The 22,849-nt window shown below is 36.8% G+C and overlaps 2 protein-coding genes and 1 non-coding gene across 5 annotated transcripts in view; 1 reads left to right on the top strand and 2 right to left on the bottom strand.

The window, feature by feature from the left end:
• Positions 1-2,555: 2,555 nt before the first annotated feature.
• LOC109506369 (uncharacterized) lies at positions 2,556-9,247 on the bottom strand. Its single transcript, XR_012135054.1, has 2 exons — positions 9,061-9,247; positions 2,556-2,933 (listed from the first exon to the last, which is right to left on the bottom strand). It is a non-coding gene; the product is annotated as an uncharacterized protein (transcript).
• Positions 9,248-12,977: 3,730 nt separating this feature from the next.
• Positions 12,978-16,792, bottom strand: LOC105053421 (pentatricopeptide repeat-containing protein At1g73710). Its single transcript, XM_073244184.1, is given in 4 exon segments — positions 12,978-14,433; positions 14,436-15,386; positions 15,389-16,135; positions 16,138-16,792. Coding segments are annotated over 4 exon segments (2,502 nt in total). The 5' UTR covers positions 16,310-16,792; the 3' UTR covers positions 12,978-13,801.
• A 4,446-nt stretch (positions 16,793-21,238) lies between these two features.
• The window catches only part of LOC105053422 (histone acetyltransferase GCN5), a 35,368-nt gene continuing 33,757 nt past the window's right edge, over positions 21,239-22,849 (top strand). For 2 of the 3 annotated variants that reach the window (XM_029267102.2, XM_010934557.4), the window contains exon 1: positions 21,239-22,161. In XM_029267102.2, coding sequence (XP_029122935.1) covers positions 21,550-22,161 — 612 coding nt within the window. In that variant the 5' untranslated portion in view covers positions 21,239-21,549. The remainder of the gene's footprint in view (positions 22,162-22,849) is intronic. The other variant, XM_010934556.4, reaches the window with a different exon arrangement.

Below are 22,849 nucleotides of genomic sequence, written 5' to 3'. Positions count from 1 at the left end.
TGGACATAGGCCTAAGACCGAACCACATAAATCATTATGTTATATTTTATCTGTATGTGATTATTTATTATTATTTTAAATTTTATATTAATTAATAAATAATCTTGCAACATACACTACTTTCGACCATTCTTCTCCAATTAGATAATTTCGGCTCTACTTTAGACCAATCAAACCGTAAACAAACTCTTGATGGACCGATTGAACTAAGTTAGAATGCCCAACTACAGTCTACCAAACAGGTCCTAACTCCAAACTCTAACCACTAATTTCCGGTAACTTTGAAGTGATATGAGACACTAACTCAAGTTTCATATAGATGTCTGCATTTGCAAACGTAATCTATTCTCAAATGAAACCTCTGATTACTAGTTCACTAGCAAGATAAAAAAAAAACTTCAGCCCAAGTTTCACAATACTGATCGATACCCATGCATACCGACTGCACTGATACCGTACTTGCACAAAATTCAAAAAATATGCTGACACTCGATATGCCGAATCAGCTCTTATATCGGATGTACCAACATTATAATAGGATGATATTAGTATAGAATTCAATATCAAAATAGCGAATCTTGCTCCGGTTGGCTTAAAATAGGAATAACTCACACAAAAGCAATTTTGTGAAAAATGATAATAGAGAAAGCCTCAAACGAATGACCTTCAAAAACCAGGATTAAGAAGGAGCTCACTTTGCTGAGGTGACTTCATCGGCCCCTTGGCCCGCACCAGTTCAGACTATTTGTTCCGCAATTCGATGACATGATTTCATCTCCACTTTAGACCAACCGAACTCCCGAAATAGACTCCTGGTGGACCAAATGCACTGAGTTCAAATGCCCAATTACAGGCTACCAAACAGGTCCTAAGCTATATTTAGACTCTAAACATTAATTTCCAGCAACTTTGAAGTGATCCGAGACCAGCCACTCAAGTTTCAAATATATGCCTAGATTTCCAAATGCAATCTATTCTGACGTGAAACCTCTGATTACCTTTTTAGCTCTGATCAGCTGAATGGAACCGTTTTGGGCTCCCAAAGAAAGCAGCTCTCTACATAACACTTTTATAATATTGGCACTGGATCTCTATGCAATACTTATTTTATAAGAGAAAAAGCGGTCAATGGATGGAATTGTGGATGGAAAATTATGTGACAGAAGGTTGACTATGTCTAAGACTCACAGTTTTACATGCAATTTATGTACCATTGCATGTATTTTCTACTTCTTGGAAGAAACAACCTAAAATCACATTAAAAAAAAAAACTCTATATTTGAATATTTGCTTGATGAATTTTTTTTTTTTGACAGAAATTAATGTTGCTTGAAAAATGTCTCACAGTCTTGGAGCCTTAGATCACTCAATGGCACTTCACCCACACTTTCTGTTGCTCGAGATATGCAGCATAGCAGATGCATAGCATAGCTTGCTCTGAAGAGATAAATGGTATGGGAGAACCCTTGCTAACATGTTGTGAATATAGGACATCTCAGAAGCCAAATAACCAAACAAGAACACATATTGAACCCCCAAAACTGGGACCCACTAAAGTAGAAATAACAATGTTAAATAAAAATTCAGAGAATCCACCAAAGTTCAGAGAAATCTTGGATTAGGAGAAATTAAAAAAAAAAAAAAAGTGAAATAATCAATGCATCATAAAACAGATGCCCATTTAAGAGTCAACAAATAGTAGAATGTTGCTGCTAAACAACATTAACTATTAGCCGTCGGTAGTTCATTAGCAAATCTTGAACAAGCTGTGAGATTGATCAACTGTGACATGGTTCATTGACAACTCATTTACTCAAAGAGTAGTTTGGTAATAAGCAAGCCTACCGAATTATCAAGAGTAACTAAATATTTGTTTCCCAATATTCCAGATAGCATTGTTACGTTGCCTGACTGAATTTGAACATTATATCTTGGGGTGAAGGAAAAAATGCATTTCGTACATCCCTATACATCCTGTCTTTAGTTTTATTAGGCCACTAACTATTGTTTATGATCATGTGGAGTCTCTTGTAAAACTATATCATGCTCACCTTAATTCATGCATATAACCACTTTAAAATGGATCTAGTCCAGGTGCCAGGGCCCTGAACTGCTCTGCAATGGTAGCCCCACATCAAGAAAGCCTCTGAATATCTATTTTCTCATATGCAAAACAAACGATCTAAAGAATAGAGATGGAAGATGTTTCAACATAAAATAGTATGGATGTTGAAGCAAGGTGCAAACTAGCCAATCTGAGTTTTAGGCTTCTTGGGCTCCATATATAAAACTATCAAAGTGCTTCTCAAGCTCAGTTCCAGCTCCAGCCGAGCTTAACATAAGATGTCAGATCTCAGCTCGTGCAAGTTCTGAGCGGAGTTCTACTCATGTTCAGGCCAGGTTCGGCTCATACATTTCAGCCAAGCTCTGAACTCTGAGGTCAGCATTTTTTTCCATCTGGTCCAAACCAAACAATTTTTTATCAAGCCAATTCTATGGATATCTTGCAGCCCTATGTTGAAGACATCAGTATCTCAGCAGAATTTTAACCAGTATCAGCAAATGATTAGGTTTTGACATATATCAATTGTGCATGTCACACATTTATACCATTACACATCTATTCACATGAAAACAACTTGAGAAAGACAGCAAGGCTTGAGAAGGACAGCAAGGCAATTCGAGTTGCATGAATACCTTCCAAAAAGTAGTTGCATTGCACAAGCTCTTGGATCAAACACCATCACACAGAATAAGGGTGATCCCTGCAGTTTCCTTTAGCTTCAACAGGAAATATAGCATACGATGCTTATCATTATCATGCTACTTGAAGAAGTGTTCAGTCAACGGAGATTTTTATTGCGAGCCATCTCTTGGAGCTCCTCTAGAGATGGAGGGCGAGGACACTCAGGAGGGTAGACCACATATGGGCGCTGCAAAAATAGTTTAATGAACCTTTTAGTGAAAAAAGCAAAACTAAGTTCTCCTGTTGTAGTGATAATATGCCAGAACTTTCCACAATCGGGACACTGTACAAACTATGATATAAGGTTCCAATCCAATATATTTTTCACCAATGGAAGCGACCATCATAGAAAAATGAGCAATTCAGTTATTACTTCAACAACTAATCTAGATAAGACATTTTTTTTCTGGACTTTGATGCAGGGTTAGTTTGGCAGAATGAAATTATGGACTCGTGAGGGTGAACTTAGATAGCATCTTCGCTAGTGGAAGAATAAAACATCATGCTCACCTTTTCAAGAAACATCACGACTTAAGGTGTGTGGCTTGGATCTGTTGTTCCATAGAAATATAGGAGATACCTCCAATAACTGCTATTCTCAAAGAATGACCAATGTTTTACAAAGGATTTACTAGATTCTGTAAAACTTGCATGAAGGGTATTCCTGGCCAAACAGAAGTAAATCCTGCAACAAGTTTTCTGGCCCTTCAGGACAGCAGCTGACCCTCATATGGATTGTGAAGTAGAATGTGATCCCAGATGATACCACTTGGCCTAGCTACACCAATCTTGTGCCAAACTATTGTTCTCTGAAAAAATTCAGCCATTGTCATCATAGGTTGCCTCATTTAAGGTGTATGAGTGGTCATATGCTCTATGTACAACTGAAACGCAACCCAATGAACGAAAATTTCATGTCTTCTTAGCTCTCCTCGGAGATAAAGTCCAAGGCAAACTTTGCTGTAGGTACCAAATTGGCATGCCTAATTAAAGAGGGGCAGTGACAAGACAAAGGTATTTTGCTAAAAACTTACTGCTCCACCTGCATGCGAGATTTAAGGCCATAGTATGCCCTTAAGTAGTTTATTTGGATATTTTGAAAATACTTAATATCAGGAGAGGCTGAAAATTAAAAAGCCAGAGAGTTGGACATGGTGCAAATTAAAACCTTATCAGCATTTTACGTGACTGCATTCCAGAAATTTTCCAATTCAGGCTATTACCCGTGGATATCACAGTCAACATACTATTACGACCAATTATATTGATATTGAAAAGTCCATTACCACCATGGTCCCACTTATCAAGCCTTGCCATAACTATCTGGGGCCAATTTCAAATCTTTATTTTCAATTTTTCCTTTTATAATCAACCTTTAAAGCTATTTCAAGCCTTTCCAATTTCTTTTTAAAACCTCAACCTGGGGTGCCAAAGAGTCAAGCATGGTCAGTTTTGCATCAAGTCAAGCTCCACTATCAAGGCTTCTAAGTTCTAACCCTTACCTGAACCACTAGTGGGTCAAGAAGACTGTCTCATACTCGACCCTGATGTGGCTTAAAAGAAGAAGGAAGAGGAAAGAAACTAGAGGAAAGAAACAAGGAAAGAAACTAAGTGAGAAAACTAATGAACACAGTGGCTTGCAGCTTCCAGCCTGTGACGGGGTAACAGACATTGGCAATTCAAATTCTTGCAGCAAAGTGACCAACATGACAATCCAGTGACTTGCAATTAGGCAATGAACAACTACATGCAAATAACTTGCGGCAGGGAAACAAATAGTGGCAAGGCTCTTTGAAGGTGATGTCAGAATACCAAGATAATGAGGTGGTGATACCAGAATGTGGAGATGACGATGCATCAATGAGAGGAGTGTGGACAGGATGGGGGAAGAAGGATGAAAGGAGGTGCAAGAGAAGGAGAAGAAAGAACTGAATTAGAGGGAAGAGGAGGAGAAGGGGCAATCGAGGTTGGGAAGACGAGAAGTGATATGAGGTAAACATGGTTAGGGTTTGATCCATTACTTTTTATTGTGCTATAATGTTTTATATAGTATCAATATGCCTCATATAAGGTGACAACAGTTCAGATTACTTAATTTGGATGTTACCCAATCCACCAATGGCTCTACCTTGCTTGACCCAGCCAATAAAGTAACATTCCAGAACCTCTTCTTAAACCTCTTCAGATCCTTGCTGTGCGTGTGTAGACCTCCTCAACTGGTTCTCCACTTTGTCCTCAAGGTGCTACTTCTGCACCTGCTTTTATATTATTCCCCACTCCATGCTTTCAAGTTTTACCGAAAATCCATCTAGAGGTTTTTGTTTTTGCCTTTTTCATCTTGTTTACTTGGACCCTCTTTTTTGACCAACATTACAAACCATTCAGTGCAGTCGACTCTATTGCTATTTCCTCAAGAAGCTAAGGAAACCAGTGTCACATGACAAACAAAAAGCACCTCTTTTACTTTATCCGTCCAACTCTAGTTCTGTAAGATATATGTTCATTTCTCCTTCACTTACATAATGGATTTAAGGTAAATCTATCATGAATTTAAAAAAAAAAAAAGGAAAAAGAAAAGAAAAAAGCTATCACATTGCTTATTTCTTTTAAGACATCCATAAGGCCTCATTTTTAATTCTAATTTTAATCAAAACTGTTTTTTTTTTTTTTGTACGTATCAAGATTTTAAATCCCATAGGATGGAGATATCCCGATTTCTCCATGGACCAATACACCCCATTAACCGATCACATCTCATCCTGATCATGCATCTTGGTAGATATCCTCTATCTTTCTCTCTCTCCCCTTCTTTTATTTCTTTCATTATTTTCTTTTCTTTATGTCCTTTTTTTCTCTCTTTTCTTCTACCTTTCTTTTTTTCCTTTCATTTTTCTTTCTTTTCTTATTCCTTCTTTTCTTTCTTTTTTTTTCTTTTCTTCTTCTTTCGCTTTACTTTCTTCCTTCTTTCCTTCCTTTCTTCTTCTCTCTTCCTCTCTTTCCTTCATTTTAATTCTTCTTCTTTCTCATTTTTTCCTTTTCTTCATCTTTCCTTTTTTCTTTCTTTCCTCTCTCTTCTTTTCTCTTGGCATGGATGGATTTCAAAACCCAACCCGGTCCCGTTTTCTCAAAGAAATATGATGCGATAGCTGGGACACCTCCCATCTTGCTGGGACATAAAACCTTGGTGTGTACATCTATATATACGTACAGACATACATACATATATAGTTATATTCTATGATTTCTTCTTGACACTATAGCAGCATATCATATCCTGATACTAGTGAATGCTCATTACAGCCTCCACCAACTCAGAAGCACTATAAAACATCCTATAAAAAATGAAACATTGTGGGAGGCTAGCCTGACAGGTAATAAAGTTAGTGAAAAAACAACATAGTTGAGTGACGATCTAGAAGAACCATCCATATCGATGCAAGAAAATATAAATAAATAAAAATGGCATACATTATCCCCCAAATCTAAGAGCATATTAACAATCATGCATAACGTGTTTTATATGTTGTGCATCGATGTTCAATGAAAGAAAATATACTTGTATTAGGTATTTTGTGAAGATGAATTAGTTATGTCAAAAACATTGCTCCACATCAAGCAATTTGTATGACAGCAAAGTGAGGGGTTATTTAGGCATGGATATTATTACACATGATAATAAATTTGACTGATTTTAAGCCTTTGGTTTAAACAAGAGTAAATTTCACAAAACTGTCGTTAATCACCCTTCCAGGTGTAAGTTATCCATGCAAGTAATATCTTCCATCTAGAAAGCTATAGGTAATGCACTAAAATCATATTATCCAAGAGCAATCAGAAAAGCAATTAAACAAAGATTAGCGTGAGACTGAAACAGTGGTACTCCAACTGAATAGATCATTAACTCTGATGGATTAAGTGATCAAAAGTATAGAATGAACTATCAGTTCAGGCTGCCATATCAGGTCCAGATATGTTTTATGCATTAATGTTCATTCATAGAGTTAAAAAATTAAAACAAAAATGACAAGAAGGTGAAGCACCTAATAAGCATTTACATAAAATATAGTCAACACGACAAATCATGCTAAAAGTTTATTGAGCAAGTTTGGGCCATTTATCCACTATCTAGGTTCAAAAAGTTGAGAAGTACATGCACGTATACATCCAACAAGAAGAGGTACTGTATTTTATGTTGAAGGATGAAGGAGAGAGACTCAAGGTAACATGGATGGAGGTCATGAGAAAGACATGCGAGAGCTAGAAATAATACCAGAGATAACAATAAATAGAAATTCTTGGCAAATGAGGATTCATGAAATCAAGCCCAAATGGGATAAGGCCATACGGTTGTGCGTATGTGTTGCTTAAGTGAAAAATAACAGTCCTAGATAGTGCTACATATATTATAAAGTTAGGAGGTGTCCAGAAACAAAAACAACTAACAGGTTTCTACTTTATAGAACAACTGGGTTCCTGAGATTAGGCACAAATTGTTTATATTCCATCTAAACAACCTATCGATTTTTTCCTGCAATGGATACTATAAGCATTCACCTATCAGCACCACACAAGATACAGAACATTTGCTTAGATGGTCATTTTGAAAAATTCTCACTTTTAGGGCCTGTTCTTTTGTAGGTAAAAGATTTACCCAGAAAACTATATTTTTCTGGATAAGTATTTTTCAAACAATATTTAGATAATGAAATAATTTATCCATATTCTTTTGTGCATTGAAAAATGGCTTAAGAATCTGTTATCCATGTTCTTTTATATTACTATTTTCCTGGATAAGTTGCTGTGGTCTATTCATATTTTTCATAATACCCTTTATTATATAAATATTATTATATATAATATGATATTATATTATATTATATTATTATGATATTATAATATAATATATTAATATATTATATTATATTAATATCTTATATTAGTATAATATAATATATTATATTATTATAGTATTATAATATATTATCATATATTATAATATTATATTATATTGTTATATTATAATATAAAAATATATTATTTTATTATTATTATAATATATTACAATATTATATTATATTAATATCTTATATTAATATAATATAATATATTTTGTAACATTATTATATATAATAATATAGTATGATATATTATTATATTATTATAATATTATTATAATATATTATAGTATATTATAATATATATATTATATTATATTATATTAATATATATTATTGTATATAATAATATATTATATTATTATAGTATTATATTATTATTATATTATATTATATTATTAGGTGAAGGGTATATTAGGAATGAATTAAAAAGATTACTTTTTCGATTGATGGAAAAATGATTTAGCCACCGCTTAGATCGATAAGATTTTCCTCTATTTCATGAGTAAATGCTATTCATAGGAAAGTAAGTTATCCATCTTATAAAGTATGAGAATATGAGTAAGTTGGTCAATGAGAAAGTTGACCAACTTTCCTATGATATTTACCCACAAAAGAACAAGCACTTAAGAACCAAACTAAAACACAACTAAGGTTGATAAGGAAAATCTTTAGAAGATGAAAAATAAATTACTTATGTCCTCGTTGTCGTTTCAATAACTACTTAAGATGGCTCTAGTCACATGTCTTCATTTCAATCTCAAAGAAAAACTTGTTGCTACAGTGATGGATGGAAGGTAACATCAGCACATGTGATGCATATAAGATTTAAAAAGCAAAGATCAAATAAACGTTTGATAAAGATAAATTGGGGTTTTAGTCTGTTATTGATTAGGGGAAAAGAAAAGATGATTCCCCGTTCAAAAAGTGATCATTATTGATATTTTCTTATTTTTACACATTCCTGCGTTATTGAATTAAACCTCCTTATGCATTCTCTCTCTATGATGTTCTTGTTTTAATTTTCAATACAGAATGCAACTAATCCCATTTTTTTAAAAAAAGAAAAAAAATCAAGCACAAATAAAAAGTATTACATGTTCCACTACAGCTATTGATTAAAAATCTATCTTGTAAGATATCAACTACCTTTCAAAAATTCCGATAGGAGGGAATCTTAAGGTTTACCTTCCCACAAGAAATCATCACTAATAACCTACTCATCTCTTGGAAAAATAAAATAACTAAAACAAAACAAAATCCATACCATACTCTAACGCCTTCGAGTTCTTTTTATGCCCAAACAAAATCCAAGCAAAACGAAGGAAAGTTTGATGCTTTATGTCTCAACTGGAAAGAACAGAACAGAAGACAGAGCAAAGCATATAACAGGGAACAGGAAAGAGAAGGAGATCCTACGAATCCCAAGAACTTGTGCAGGCTTCTGGAGGAGTCGGCGGCGACGGTGCAGATGACGGCGATGGGAACGGCCACCTTCGCGCGAAGGTGGCTATCTCCAGCATCCCCTTCGACGTCCCAAGAGACGACATCTCTCTCAGTCTCTCTCTCTATCCCTCCTTTCCCCCGCCGACTTGGCGTCAAGACCTGCGTCTCGAATGGGTCTAGTTGAACAGTTCCGGCCCACTAAAGCAAAACACAATCATCCATGGGATTAGCATCATGTTATTCATACATCACGACCGTTCATTTAGTAAGTTCGTTTTTCAAGTGCATCGAAAAAGCCAGCTACATTTTTTTTTGGGTAATAAAAAAAGCCAGTTACATTTGATACGCATCAAATGCTCTTACACGAGAAATTATTGGTCAAAACCGTCCTGCCATATGTGTGTGTAGATATATATATAAATCCTTGGTCACCCAATAAAAAATCAATACATCATTCGAAAAAATTGAGCTCTTTTTTATTCAAACCAACAAAAAGCCGGCTAGGTAACCATAATTAATAGTAATTTTTTTTACTTAAAATTTTCCACCAAATTTACATAACAATAAATTTTTTCTCAATAATAGATGGTGTGTTGATTTTTTATTGGATAGCATGTGATTTACATAGTATAACAGTTCTAATCAATAATTTTTTCTTATACAATATACATATATCATTTTACAATTAACTATTGCACATCCATCATTCCCTTATGACATTAAAATAGTGGTCTTCCTAGTTTTTAGCATTATATATGGTTTTATCATAAATCCTAACATCTCTTAAGACTATAAATAATATTGACTTAATTCACAATTGATTTCCTATAGTTTAAAATGGTACTTTGCTATTCCACTACTATAACTATTAATTTTTGTAAAAGATAGATTTATCTTTCCATGGATGATAAATTTTGGATTTTATTGAAAAATTATGCCCCTATTTTAGAATGAAGATGGTTTTACTTAAATAGATACGTGCAAATAGATACAAAGACTACACAAGTTATTTTTACATGAAAAAAATATAGTTTAGTAGTCACAAGGATAGATATTTAGCAATCCTATAAGATCTAAATTTTTTAGTACAATAATATATTAATTTTTCTTGCAAGATTTTTATTTTTGCGAGCTATTGTTTTAGCAATGTAATTAAATGTTACTTCTAATGACATCCAAATATAAAGGTGCTAGCTTATTATGCTGACAAAATCTTTAGCAATTCTTAGATTCTTGGTTCCACAATTGACAAAGATCCAACGATTGCTAGTGGGTTTGCTTCAAGAAAACACACAAAAAGAACAATAAAGAAGGCCGGAGATCGCCAAAGTTGATTCGGCTGAAGGCCCTTCGATACTTAAGTCAGATCTTTGGAGAATAGATGAGTAGAAAAAGGCTTGAAAAGTTGAATAATGGAATAGGGTATCTGAGATGAAAATACATATATGGATCCTCTAGCCCTATTTATAAAAAAGAAGAATCACAATTCCGATAGAATTGGGTTGTCAGAGTCCCAAACCAGAAGAAAAGCTAACTTTAGCTTTCATTATCTAGATTCACCTAGGCATTCAAGTCCATATGAATAGATCTTTTTGTATGCCATATGTCAGGTTGTGATTGGACATTAGATTTAAGCTACATCAACATTTTACTTAAAATTTGAAGGTTTAGGGACATGTAGAGAGAGCTACAATCTATTATGTAGCTCGATGCCCTAATGTTTTTTTCAATAAAAATGAAAAAAATTATATGGGCACCCTTTCAACTTAGAACCATTTTCACTTAGTGCCCCTTGAATTTAAAAATTTTCAAGTGAATCCCTAAACTTAGTTAAGTGGTCTAATATGGTTTGGAGTTTCATTATTACTGCATACTAGCCCCTATTTGGTGATGATTGGCTAAATAGAAAACCATCTCATTTGAACCATATTAGCCTACCCAAGCTCTTATACATCTACGGCCTCTCCATCTTAGCTGTCTATTCGCTATACCTGCTCCCACCACCTAACCTCTTTGGTTTCTCTTCAAGCCACAACTCCATCTAATCTCTCTTCTCTTTTTTCGTCCCACTTCACTCCCACCATCTTCTCCTCTTCCAACATCTCCTCTCCTGTAATCCTCTGTAAACCTCAAGAATGTCCATTATATCCACCACTCCATCCCCTACCCTGCCTCTTATTTAGAATCCCAGAAGCTCTCCATCTCCATCAACCCTCTATCCTCATTTTTGCCCTCCACCTACCATCTCCACTGCCACCCAGCTCTCATCGCTCCTCTCCTCCACCATGCTTGATTCCAACCTTGTCAAGCCCAAGAAAGACTTCCCCCAAGACCTCCATGACCTCCACCATATCACACTCTCCTCCCTCAAGAAGTTCATCATTGTCCTCACCATTAACAATTGCAACCTCATCAACGTCCAAGCCCACCTCAATGTCATGCTCACTAACAAAGCCACCTATTACGAAGGTCTCACCAGCATGTGGGGCCACTCGAGCCCTTCTTGGTCAAGTCTTGAGCTGCTACCTGCAAGCATGAAAGCAATGCTTGGGCCCCCAGCAACCCGAGGAGTTCTCGCATGTAATTGCTCTCTCTGGTGATAGGGGTTTCATGACATGGGTCTATTGGAGGGATTGGAGGATACTTCAGAGCAACAATTACAATAGGGAAGGGGATGATTATGGGGATGACAATCAAATGATAGTGGTGATGGTGGTGGTAGATGAAATGGGAAACTTCACAACAATCGAGGATGTGATCATTTTCACGTCGAACAACAATGTAGACCGTCTCGATCATGATGGTGCAAGAAGATGTACATGATGAGAATGGGGAGATCTTGAGTTACAAGCCCTACAATATATTGATGGGTGAGGGTAGCAATACGACAATAATAAGAGAGAACAAGAGTGAAGAAGAATTAAAGACCGCACTTGAATGGCCTGCTTCTATAGGGAAAAAAATCATAAAACTACGATATTTTACTCCTAAAAGTCTCATATGACCAATGATGGAACATAAGAGGGATCAGAGGGACCACTGCCTCTCCAAAAAATTTTAAAATATTTATTAACTATATATTTATATATATGATAACTCTTTCAATATTTTAATCTAACATACATTATGAGTCCACTAATTTTAGAAAAGACCATATAATTAATTTATATATTAATTTTTTATTAAAAATAATAATTTTTTAAAAAAATTATTATTTATTTATTCTTTAATCTTTTATTTATTCTTCAATCTTTAATGTGAAAGAGGCTATTAAAATTTTTATACAATCAAAATTATTTTACAGATAGTATAAAATAATATTTTTTACTTATCTTTATTTTACATAAAATTAAATATTTAATAATATTTTTATAATATTTTGATTATATATTTTTATTTTATTATTTATTATAAAATAATTTATTTAAAAATTTATTAATAAATTATCATTTTGCTCTCTCAATATTTGATGCCAGGTTCCGCCACTGCATATGACCATCACATAATGAAATCTCATCAATCCATACAAACAAAGATGGATGGTAGGACAGAAATTAAGCCGCATAACTCTAGGAAGCGGTTTAGAACTTTCTAAACTCAGAGTGGTAACATGTGAAAATGATTTTAAGCTCAAGCGTCTATTCCCCAAAATTTCTAAAACATATTGTCGAACAAACTTTAACAATCTTATAGGTGGAATTGATCTACAGTCAGATGATATAGGAGTGATGCTATGGGAAGACCATTATGTTCACAGCACATTTAATTTAGCTACATATCAATCACGCTGTAGATCCTTTGGAGTAATCACCAGTAAATTCAATTCAGAATTAGCTTGCATGGTAAGAACTTGTTGCCCACCGGATACCACAACCATAACATGAACAAAATAAAAGTGATCCTTTTGTGCCACCTATATCTTTGAGAAAAGCATGGTTGCCACTATAAGAACCTGGTGCAGAAAATAATGATCAAACAGGAAGCTGGAAAGAAGTAATTTTCCCAAGCAACAAGAAACGCCAAGAAAAACATGGCAGAAACATATAGAAGATGAATGGGAAACCATGGCAAATCACTAAAAAAATGATCAGTAGTGATTTCCCTAAAACTTGTAATTTATTTTGCCGTGGGTCGCCATGAAATTCCAGCAGTGCTCTTGGCTTCTCGCCAGACATTTTCCACCCTTCTGAGCACATATCCAGACCGGTTTTCAGAGTGTTGCATTGCCTCGAAAAGATCTTCTCGCATAAATATAATTAGAAGTCCAAAATCCCCAAAGAAAGAAATGGAAGAGATTATAATCTTCAAGTCACCCAACCTTTCATTTAAGCTTTGTACAATTTCTGCATATAGCATGCAAAAGAAGAAATAACTTAACATCAGGAGCCTTCTGCCTCAGTACATTAAATGCATGTTGGAAATAGTTAATAAAGAATGCAGCATATATCTGAATAATTTTCAGATAATTAGATGCATTTATCAAGGATAATCAAGACTAACCTAGAACAAGCCCCATATTGATTTTTGCAGAAATCAACCGCAACTTGATTTTCGGTTCAACAGTTCAAAACCTTGCAGATCCATCACGCCAGTAACCACTTCAAAGATACCAGGCCATATTATTGTCAACAGTGCTCCAAGTGCTTCTCTTTCCAGAAAACAGACTTGTATTCTCTAAAAGAACTCAAGGATGTCTTGCAAGAGTTTGAAGCTTTCAGCCATACAAACACTGTTTGAGATGCAGTGATCCCTTCACACATCCACCAAGTTCACTCCTGAACCCACTTACTGAACAATCTGCTTCAAAATGGCTCTTTGTTTTATCATCAAGCTTCAGGACAGTATAATCCAGCCTAATAATAGAACATAAAGTCTTGATCCATTCAAGCGAGCCAATATGGACATCTTTCTTTCTCACCAACTCTAAATGGTTAATAGCATCCCTTGACACTCCATGCTTGAGCAAAATGACCCCTAGAGACTTGAATGTAGCATCATTTGGCGGTACATGTGAGGCCAACATATGCTGAAAGGCTTTGACAACCTCTTTCATTCTCCCATCAGATGCATAAAACCCAATCACATTATTGAAGCTTAATGTGTCATTTAGAAGTCCTAAATTTTGCATTTCTTGAGCGATCCTACAACCTTTACTGAATTGCCCAATTTTCTTGTACAAATATAGCATCTTTGAGTAAGAGAACTCATTTGCCTGTCCCCTACTTTTCAAATTGTCAAAAATTTCTTCTGCCTCTTCCACCATTTCATTTTCACTGTAAAGATCAATCATGCAATTTGAAGAGTACACATCTGGGCCATCCTCCAATGATTTGACCAGTTCGAAATTTCTTTTGCTTCTTGCAGATATCCAACCTTGGTATAGAGTTTGATTAAGGAGTTGCAGATAACTGAGTTGACAGCCAAACCAGCATTCTTCATCAACTCAACATATTTCATAGCTTCTTGAACATTTCCAATTTCAGCAAATCCATTAATCAAAATAGAGAAAACGACAATGTCAGGATGCAAACTAAAGCTGATCATTTCATTAATTAGATCCACTGCTAGCTGCAATTCGCCAAGCTTAGCAAAGCTAGTCATTACCATGGAATATGGAATGCAATCGCTTATCAGACCAACCTCTTGCATTTTTCTGACATAGGACACTGCTTTATGTGGCATTTCAGCCCCAGACAGAATCTGTATGAGAGAGTTATATGTGCACTTGTCAGGCAGAATACTGTAGTTCTCCATACTATCAAACAAATCACAGGCCTTATCATGCTTCTTCCCTATCCCATATGCTTTAATCATCACATTGAACACAGCAACACTCAATTTTTGCTTATCTAAGCAGCAAATGAACGACTTCTCTGCTAAAGAAAGGTACCCATGCTCCCCAAATGCATCAATAACAGCGGAGAAGCATTCCGAGCTCATCGTATTTTGAAATCTCTCAAACCACTTCCATGACTGCTCAAGCATCCCGGCATTTATATACATCCTTGTCAAAGCTGACTGTGTATACTCATCAAGCTCAAGGCCCTTCTCTTCCATCTCCAAGACAAGGGCTTCTGCTTCTCCAACCATGTTCCTTATGGAATATGCATATAAAAGTGTGCGGTAGCTCACAATATCTGGTACCTGACCATCCACCTTCATCTTCAGCAAGTAACTAGCTGCAAGACCAATATCACCACTTTTTACATAAAGTGAGATGAGGATATTATATGTTCTCGTATTGGGAAGGCACCGGAGTTCCTCCATCATTGCCATCAATGAAGCAACTTCTTCAAATGACCATGGTTACCACACACATGTATCATTGTATTGAAAGTAACAACATCTGGAACAATACCTGCTCTTAACATTTGAGCAAATGTGTCTGAAGCTTTTTCAAGCTTCCCTGCCTTTCCATAGGTATCAATTAAAGTATTGTAGGTGTATAAGCTATAACATTTCGGAGTCTCAGGAGTATCACTAGAATTCATGGACCACTTCTTAAAGAACTGCTCCGCCTTTTGGAACTCTCCAGCCTGCTTATACATTTGAACAACAATCCCCATTGTCACTTCATCGGGTTCCATTCCTTGTTTGTACATGTGACCAAGCCAAAGAAGGGCTTCTTTATTCAATCCTGCTTTGCAGTAAGCATTGATCAACGTACCATAAGTCGAGTTTGTAGGTGCTACTACCCTATTGGATTTCATCTCACTCCAAAATTTCTGCACAAGATCCCATCTTCGAGCTCTCCCAAAAATTCTAAGCATGATATTGTAGTGAATCACGTTGAGTTCATAGCATCCCTTTTTTTTAAACCAATAAAATATCTCCTGAGCCCTTCTCCAATTGCTCTGCTCCTTGAGAATTATAGTCCTCTCCTTGTTGTTGAGGCTCCCTTCCCATGGCTTTAGAGCCTCGTCAAGATCCTGAACAGTATTTAATGCTTGCAAAATCGATGGAATACATCCTCCATAATCTATCCATCTCGCTGGAAACTTTGTTTCGCTCCTCTCCGCCAAATTTTTGCCTTCAATTTTCAATTTGATCGGAAAGCACCATTTTTTACTGATGTCCGAATCGAATTTCCAAATAAAATCTGATTTTCAGCTATCCTACGATGGGTATAGTTGAAAAGTACAAGTTTCGGTACCAAAGAACATCCGGAAATGTTATGTGCCACTGGAAACAAGCCTTTCAAGCAATCAGAGGAGTTTAACATATCCAAGACGGGTTTGAATCAACTCTTCCAACATAAGTAGACCATTTCACCAAAATATAGAGAGGTGAAATAGATTAGAAACTTCAATGGGGAGAGGGAGTTCCTCACAAGGAATTAGTTTTTGGCTTCTCCATCCATATCACAATTAAACTAATAACAAGAGAAAGAAACACATACCCCCTCTAACTCCTCCCAGTAATGGAAGAAAAAACAGCCAAAAATCAGAACAATTGGGGCGCAGGCCTCTGCGGTTGCCTCGGGGTCTCTTCGCTTGGTTTTAAGGTGGAAGTTTGAGTTCTGGGAGGGGTCAAAGACGCAGTGGCGGGGGATTTTTGGTGGGAGAGGTGGGATTACGCAAAGGCGTAGGTTTGCCGGCGGCGTTGAAGCGTACGATTGGGGTTGGAGAAGGGTGGAGGTTTTTGGTGGACGAGGGGTTTTTGATATGGAAGGAGTGATGCAGATAAGGTGCGTGACGTGCGATGCTCGTTCGGAGTGAATTGAGTTGCGGTGACGCAAGGTGAACTTAAATCAATCGCCCACTCTTTTCTTTAAAAAAAAAAATAATATATTTTCGAATACTAATTAATGGATTTATCTGATATATTTTTAGCAAATAATCCTCCCTTTTACATCCGCTTTGAATGTGAAGCTAAAGAAATAGAATCTCGTTCATGATTGTTATATTTCACGTTAAAATAGCAAAAGAGGAAGCAATGGAGATTTTTTTTTTTTAAGTAAGAATGGAGATTAATTTGGTTCACCACTTCCCCGCCTTGCACAGATGATGTTTCCCACAAAAGATCGCGCATTATACATCTTTCAAAGCATAATAAATTTTTACCTTCTATCCATAATATATATCACCAAATTATAATGCATGATCAATGATTGATGTCACGAAAGAAGATCAATTATTCTTTATGGAAAAGATACAATTCGAATCCCTATTGCGTTGGTAGTCGATCTGGCTCAGTTGATAAGTTAAAGTCAAAGAGGGGGAGAGACGGTCATAGGAGATTGGTCAAGACCTTTGGGTTGGATGCTGGCTCTGGATTCACTGCGATCCTTCAAATCAGATCCTGCAATACCACCAAAGATAGAAAAGTTTCACTTAGGAGGTTCCTTAGTGATAGACCCTCCGATGCCTAAATCAGTCTCTTGCAAAAGCAATAGAAAAGGTCTGAATTTTCTTAGAGAATCTCAGGATTGTATCGAGCATGAGGTGGAATAGTTCTATCATGAGAGAGTAGATGATGGTAGTTCGGAAGAGACCGTGTGGAAGGTGGAGTTCGGAGATGGAGTAAGAATTGCTCAGAGTCTTGTGAGAGAGCCAGATCCCAGTTCGTATAAGATCTGTCTCAAAGAGAAGATATGCGGAGCAAGTGTTCACTTTCTCTTTTCTTTTTGGAGGGTCCAGGAGTTAGGTTTTATAGATGAAGGGATAACATATCATTGAAGAAATGCGTATCATTTTTCCTCATTCAAAGTCATAGGATATAACATGCTCTAGTTGTTAGAGGATAATGGCTATCATGTCCAGAATTTGTTGAGATTACGGATCTCACTGAGTAGAGAAGTAGAATGGTGGGGTGGTTTGTCACTTGCCGCCTAATGAATAAAAGGCTCTAGAACTTATTGGTGTGGTCATAAAAGACCAGATGGCAAAGACTAGACGATCACTTCATCACTTCCTCTCGAGACACACATCAAGTTACTGTTGGGTTGCCAATGCCACAATAGATAGGTCATATTTAGTTGTATCAGTTGCTCCTTACTTCCAAGGCCAAGGCTTCTCTTTGTCTTAGGCAAAGGAAGTAGAAGGTTTCTTGCATTTGTCGTGGCATTGGTGGTCAGGATTGATGATGAAGCTCTTGATGGATCTCCTGGCATCGATGCTGGCAAGAGCTCTTGGGGCATTGATCGCACCAAGGAGTGCCTTATGCAGTTTGCCAGATGAAGGAGGCCTAATATCACATGCCACTGTAAAAGGTTATCCTTTTGGCAGATGATTGGATGCGCGCATTTATGGTAGATGTGCACTTGCCTCTTTTTCAAGAAGGCATCATGGCATGTGGGCTTTCTGGTGAAATGATTGGACATTTTAGAGATGTCGATCCGAAGACATAATGGTATCCAACAGGATACTGACATGCGTAGACTGATTGGACCATCCATCTGAATCACCATCATCATTGGGGTATGCTATAAATGGCACGGGGATATGGGCATCGCCCACCTTTCTTTCCATTTGTAGAGTTGGAGCGGGGTATGTGGTGGCTACAGTCATCGTCTCCATTTTATTTGAGATTTTTGATGGGTTGGTCTCCTTCTCTACCTACGGTCCTTCTCCCAGATCTTTGTTCTTGGTCTTGTATTTATTTTCATGCTTTGCCTTTAGAAGAACCAATGGAACAAGGACCCATTGATTCGAGATCACTTGCCCAAGTTTCCAAGGGTTCCATCGTGAAAGTGCTCGGGCTCATCAAACTCCAAATATGGTTAAGTTCGTGGAGAGGATGATGCTCTCAAATGAATCCAAAGGGAGTATGGGATCCCAGAGAATATAGTCCTTGAAGTGCCAATCTTCCTGCTAGGGTTACCTCCTCCCAGAAAAATAGGGTAGCCTTCTACGAGGAGGCCTTAAGGGCTAGTCTTAGGTTCCTGATTTTCGAGGTCTTTATCAAACTACTAGGGTAGTATCGGTTTTACCCTATCCAGCTTGTCCCCAATGCTTGGTGAATGATAGTTGGATTTTTTTTATTTTCTTTTGTGTCGAGGGGTATCTCCCCAAGCAAAAATATTTCGAACACTTTTCAAGTGAAGATGCATCCATGGAGTAGAGACTGGTGATACACTTTTTCCTAGAAGGATGTCACCAACTTGCCTTTCGATCCTTCATTCATGAGTAGAAGGGCTAGTTTTCTTTTGTGTCCTCCCCAAATCTATGGGGATTTCCTACCAAGTGGGGAGCACCGATGAAGTTAACATTGTTGGAGCTCCCAGAGTTGACGAAGCAGAGAAGGTGATGGTGAGGAAATTGAGGTAGCTCAAGGTGCCAGCATACTTAGAGCTCCTACGTGAGGATCTTCTTGAAGATTGTACTTCGGAGGTCCAGCTTGCGGAGATCAGTATCAGTGCTTATTTGTTCAATCCTCTATTCATGGGGCCAAACTTACTGATCTCTTCCATATTTGTGTAGGTTTGATATTCTCTCAGGAAGAGCTATATGGGTTAGTCCTCCAAAAAAGAAAAAAGAAAAGAAGAAGAAGAGGATTATCTCGCTTCCTATCCAAGACTATCGCGGCTAAGGCTACTACTACCAAGGCTAAGTTGTGAGCCCCAAGTAGTTGAGACTGTAGATCAGTAAAGAGAGAAGCGTCGAAGAAGAAGCATGCTACTCCCTTGGCCGAGGCAGCAGAGGCTGTCGTAGCCAATCACTCCAATCAGGGGTGGCCTTCTTGATGTAGCAGGAGAAGGTGCCCCATCTCTCCTAAGCATTCCATTGTCTTCCACCAGTAGTTCTATGCTAGTTACCGAAGCCTGTGCAAGTTGCTAGGAGTATCGGAGCCTTAAGTCTACTCTAGAAATACTTTAGACTTTGGATATTTAAAAATATAGATTCACTCGAGTTTGATTTTGATGGTTGTATAATCCAATTCATGAATTTCATAAAAATTTTGGATCCAACTATCTAAAAAAGCTCTAAAAGATCACAAGTAGGCATTTCAATTTAGTAAATGGAGTTGCCATGCCTTTGAAGCAAAAGTTCATGTAGTTATCAAATTTTGAAATGATGGTACAATCTTATGTCAAGGAGCAACCCCACTTTTACCAATATGTCAAGATAATTTAATGGTTTAGGTTTTAATAATAACAATACTGTGATGTAAAATAAAATTAAAATCTTTCCTAATCAATTGCTATTTAATTCTTGTTAGAATCCTTTTAGTGCATGCATGGCCATAGAGTGGGTGCACTCATGGATGCTTGCTATTAGAGGATGGACAATCATCAAACAACAGCACACGGATATGGACTATGCCATATATGTGACACATGTTATTTGATGGCAATCTATCCCTGGTGGCTATCCATGAGTGCATATATGTGCTCATACCGCATAAGATTTTGAGATCTAATTTTAGGGAGTATCATGATAAAAAAATAATAAAAAAAACCATCTTGATATAGGATGTATATTATAGGACTCATCTGGTTCATGGGAAGTAGAAGGGAGAAGAGATAATTTCAGAAAAGTAGAGAGGAGATTTCTTGTTTGATTGGATTTTTAAAAAAAGAGAGAATAGAAATTTTTCTTATGGGAAAACACTTCCTACATTTCATGAAAATAAAAATTCATTGGAAAAATGGTTTTGAAACTTTCATGGGATGAAAATAATGATATTTTTTTATTTCTAAAAAATATCTTTTTAACATCCATGGTTAGAATTTGTAAAATATTAATGAATGATTAGGATAAAATATTGAATAATAATATTAATATAATATAAATATTAATATTATTTTACTATTTAATGAATATAATATAATGTAATATTAATATTAATATTATAATATTTATTAAATTTTATATTTATACTAATAAAATAATAATAATAATATAGTATTAATATTAATATTAATATTATATCTATATTAATAAATTTATTATATTAATATATATTGATATTATATTAATATACTAATATTATATTTATATTAATATAAATATAATATTATTATTTATATAAAATTAGGAGCAAAAATGTAAGCATAAATTATTTTATAATAAATTATTTTTACATGATAAATTAAATATATTAAAATTTTATTTTCAAAAAATATATTTTTTTAATATATTTTTTTTTCCGCTAATCAAACGAGTCCATGATGTTCTATCATGCGGAATCGGCAAGACGCTTGTTACCGTGATTGTGGATGTTGAGGAAAAAAAAATTAACACGAGAAAGAACCACCAGCTCTTTTAATTTTCAGTCATGAAGTGTATCCGACAATAGCTCATCACAGTCATCAACGCTAACTTGTCCGTCCCGCAATTTGGTTACCGGTGCTCTTCGATCTCCGGTGTCCCCTTCTCTCAGTTCTGTGTTACGATTCTCACTGCGTTCGCAGCACGCAGTGTGATCTCGCGTCGAGGAGTGCTTCGTCTCCTCAGGGGAGCGTCTCGCCAACGATCACCCAAATTCCCCGAAAACCCTAGACTCTGATTGTAACCCTAGATGGACGGCCACTCCACCGCACCCGTCCGGTCGCGGAGCTCCCAGTCCCCGTCGCCCTCCCACTCCGCCTCCGCCTCGGCCTCCAGCTCTGTCCACCATAAGCGCAAGTTCCCGGGTGCCGCCGCCCCCGCCGCCGCCGCCACTGCCGCCCCCTTCTCCCTGTCCGACACAGGTGCCCTCACTTCGAACGACGACCTCGACAGCATCAGCGCCCGGGAGGAGGAGGAGGACGACACCGAGGAGGAGGAGGAAGACGAGGAGGAGGAGGAGGAGGAAGAGGAGGAGGAGGAAGATAATGACTCCATGAGGGCCTTCACTGCTGCCCGCCTCGAGGCCCCTGCTGGCGTCGTCTCCAGCAACCCGAGAAGCACGAAGCCGCCCAAGGCCGAGAATCCCTCGACCAAGGTTGAGCCTTCCGGCGGGGGGCTTTCAGAGATTGGAGTGAAGGATGAGCGCGGAGCCACAGGCCCGTCAGGTCAGCAGAATGCAGCTGCTGCGGCGAGCTTGATGCCGGGGATTGTTGTGAAGGAGGATACGGTGAAGGGGTTATTCACCGAGAACATACAGACCAGCGGGGCTTACAGTGCCAGAGAGGAAGGGTTAAAAAGAGAGGTATTTCCTCTTGCGTTTAGTTTGTCTACCCATTTCTGTTTCTTTTCTGTTCCCTTGTTATCATGCTTCAATTAGACAGAACAATCATTTAAGCAATGAATCCAACAAGGACCTGCATGAGAGCTCGCATACTTAAGAAATTAGATAGTTTAAACCATGATTTAATGTTGTCATAGATAATGTTGAGTTCATGTGGATAAAGTCAGGCATTGATGATGTTGAGTTCATGTGGATAAAGTCAGACATTACTGACCGTGGAAGTTAGAGTTCCTTTAATATCAAAAATGAAAGCAGAACATTATGAAACTCTTATTTGTTAGTGGTCCTACACAGAGAAGGAGATAGTGAAGTTATGGAGATAGTGTTAAGACCCAAATTTCAGTCGATAGACATGAAGCATTCTGGCGTTAATCACTATTTGTAATTCTGTGGTTGGTGACTTTCACAATGTTACCTTTTCATAAATTATACATTTTATCTGGAGAAGAAATCTTTACAGGATAAGGGATTAAAAGAATCACAAAGAAACAATGAACATAATTTATGGAATGAAGTTTCAGGAAAAAAAAAAAACAAAATTATTGCCCCAATCAATATCAAGGACAAGAGATACTATAAAGTGATTGGTTTGTACACTTAATTTTGCAGAACAATAGAGTGGTAGATGAATATATATATATATATATAT

This window comes from Elaeis guineensis, chromosome 10, assembly GCF_000442705.2.
Source record: "Elaeis guineensis isolate ETL-2024a chromosome 10, EG11, whole genome shotgun sequence".
Classification (NCBI taxonomy): domain Eukaryota; kingdom Viridiplantae; phylum Streptophyta; class Magnoliopsida; order Arecales; family Arecaceae; genus Elaeis; species Elaeis guineensis.
This window is presented reverse-complemented; position numbering and strand designations above follow the sequence as displayed.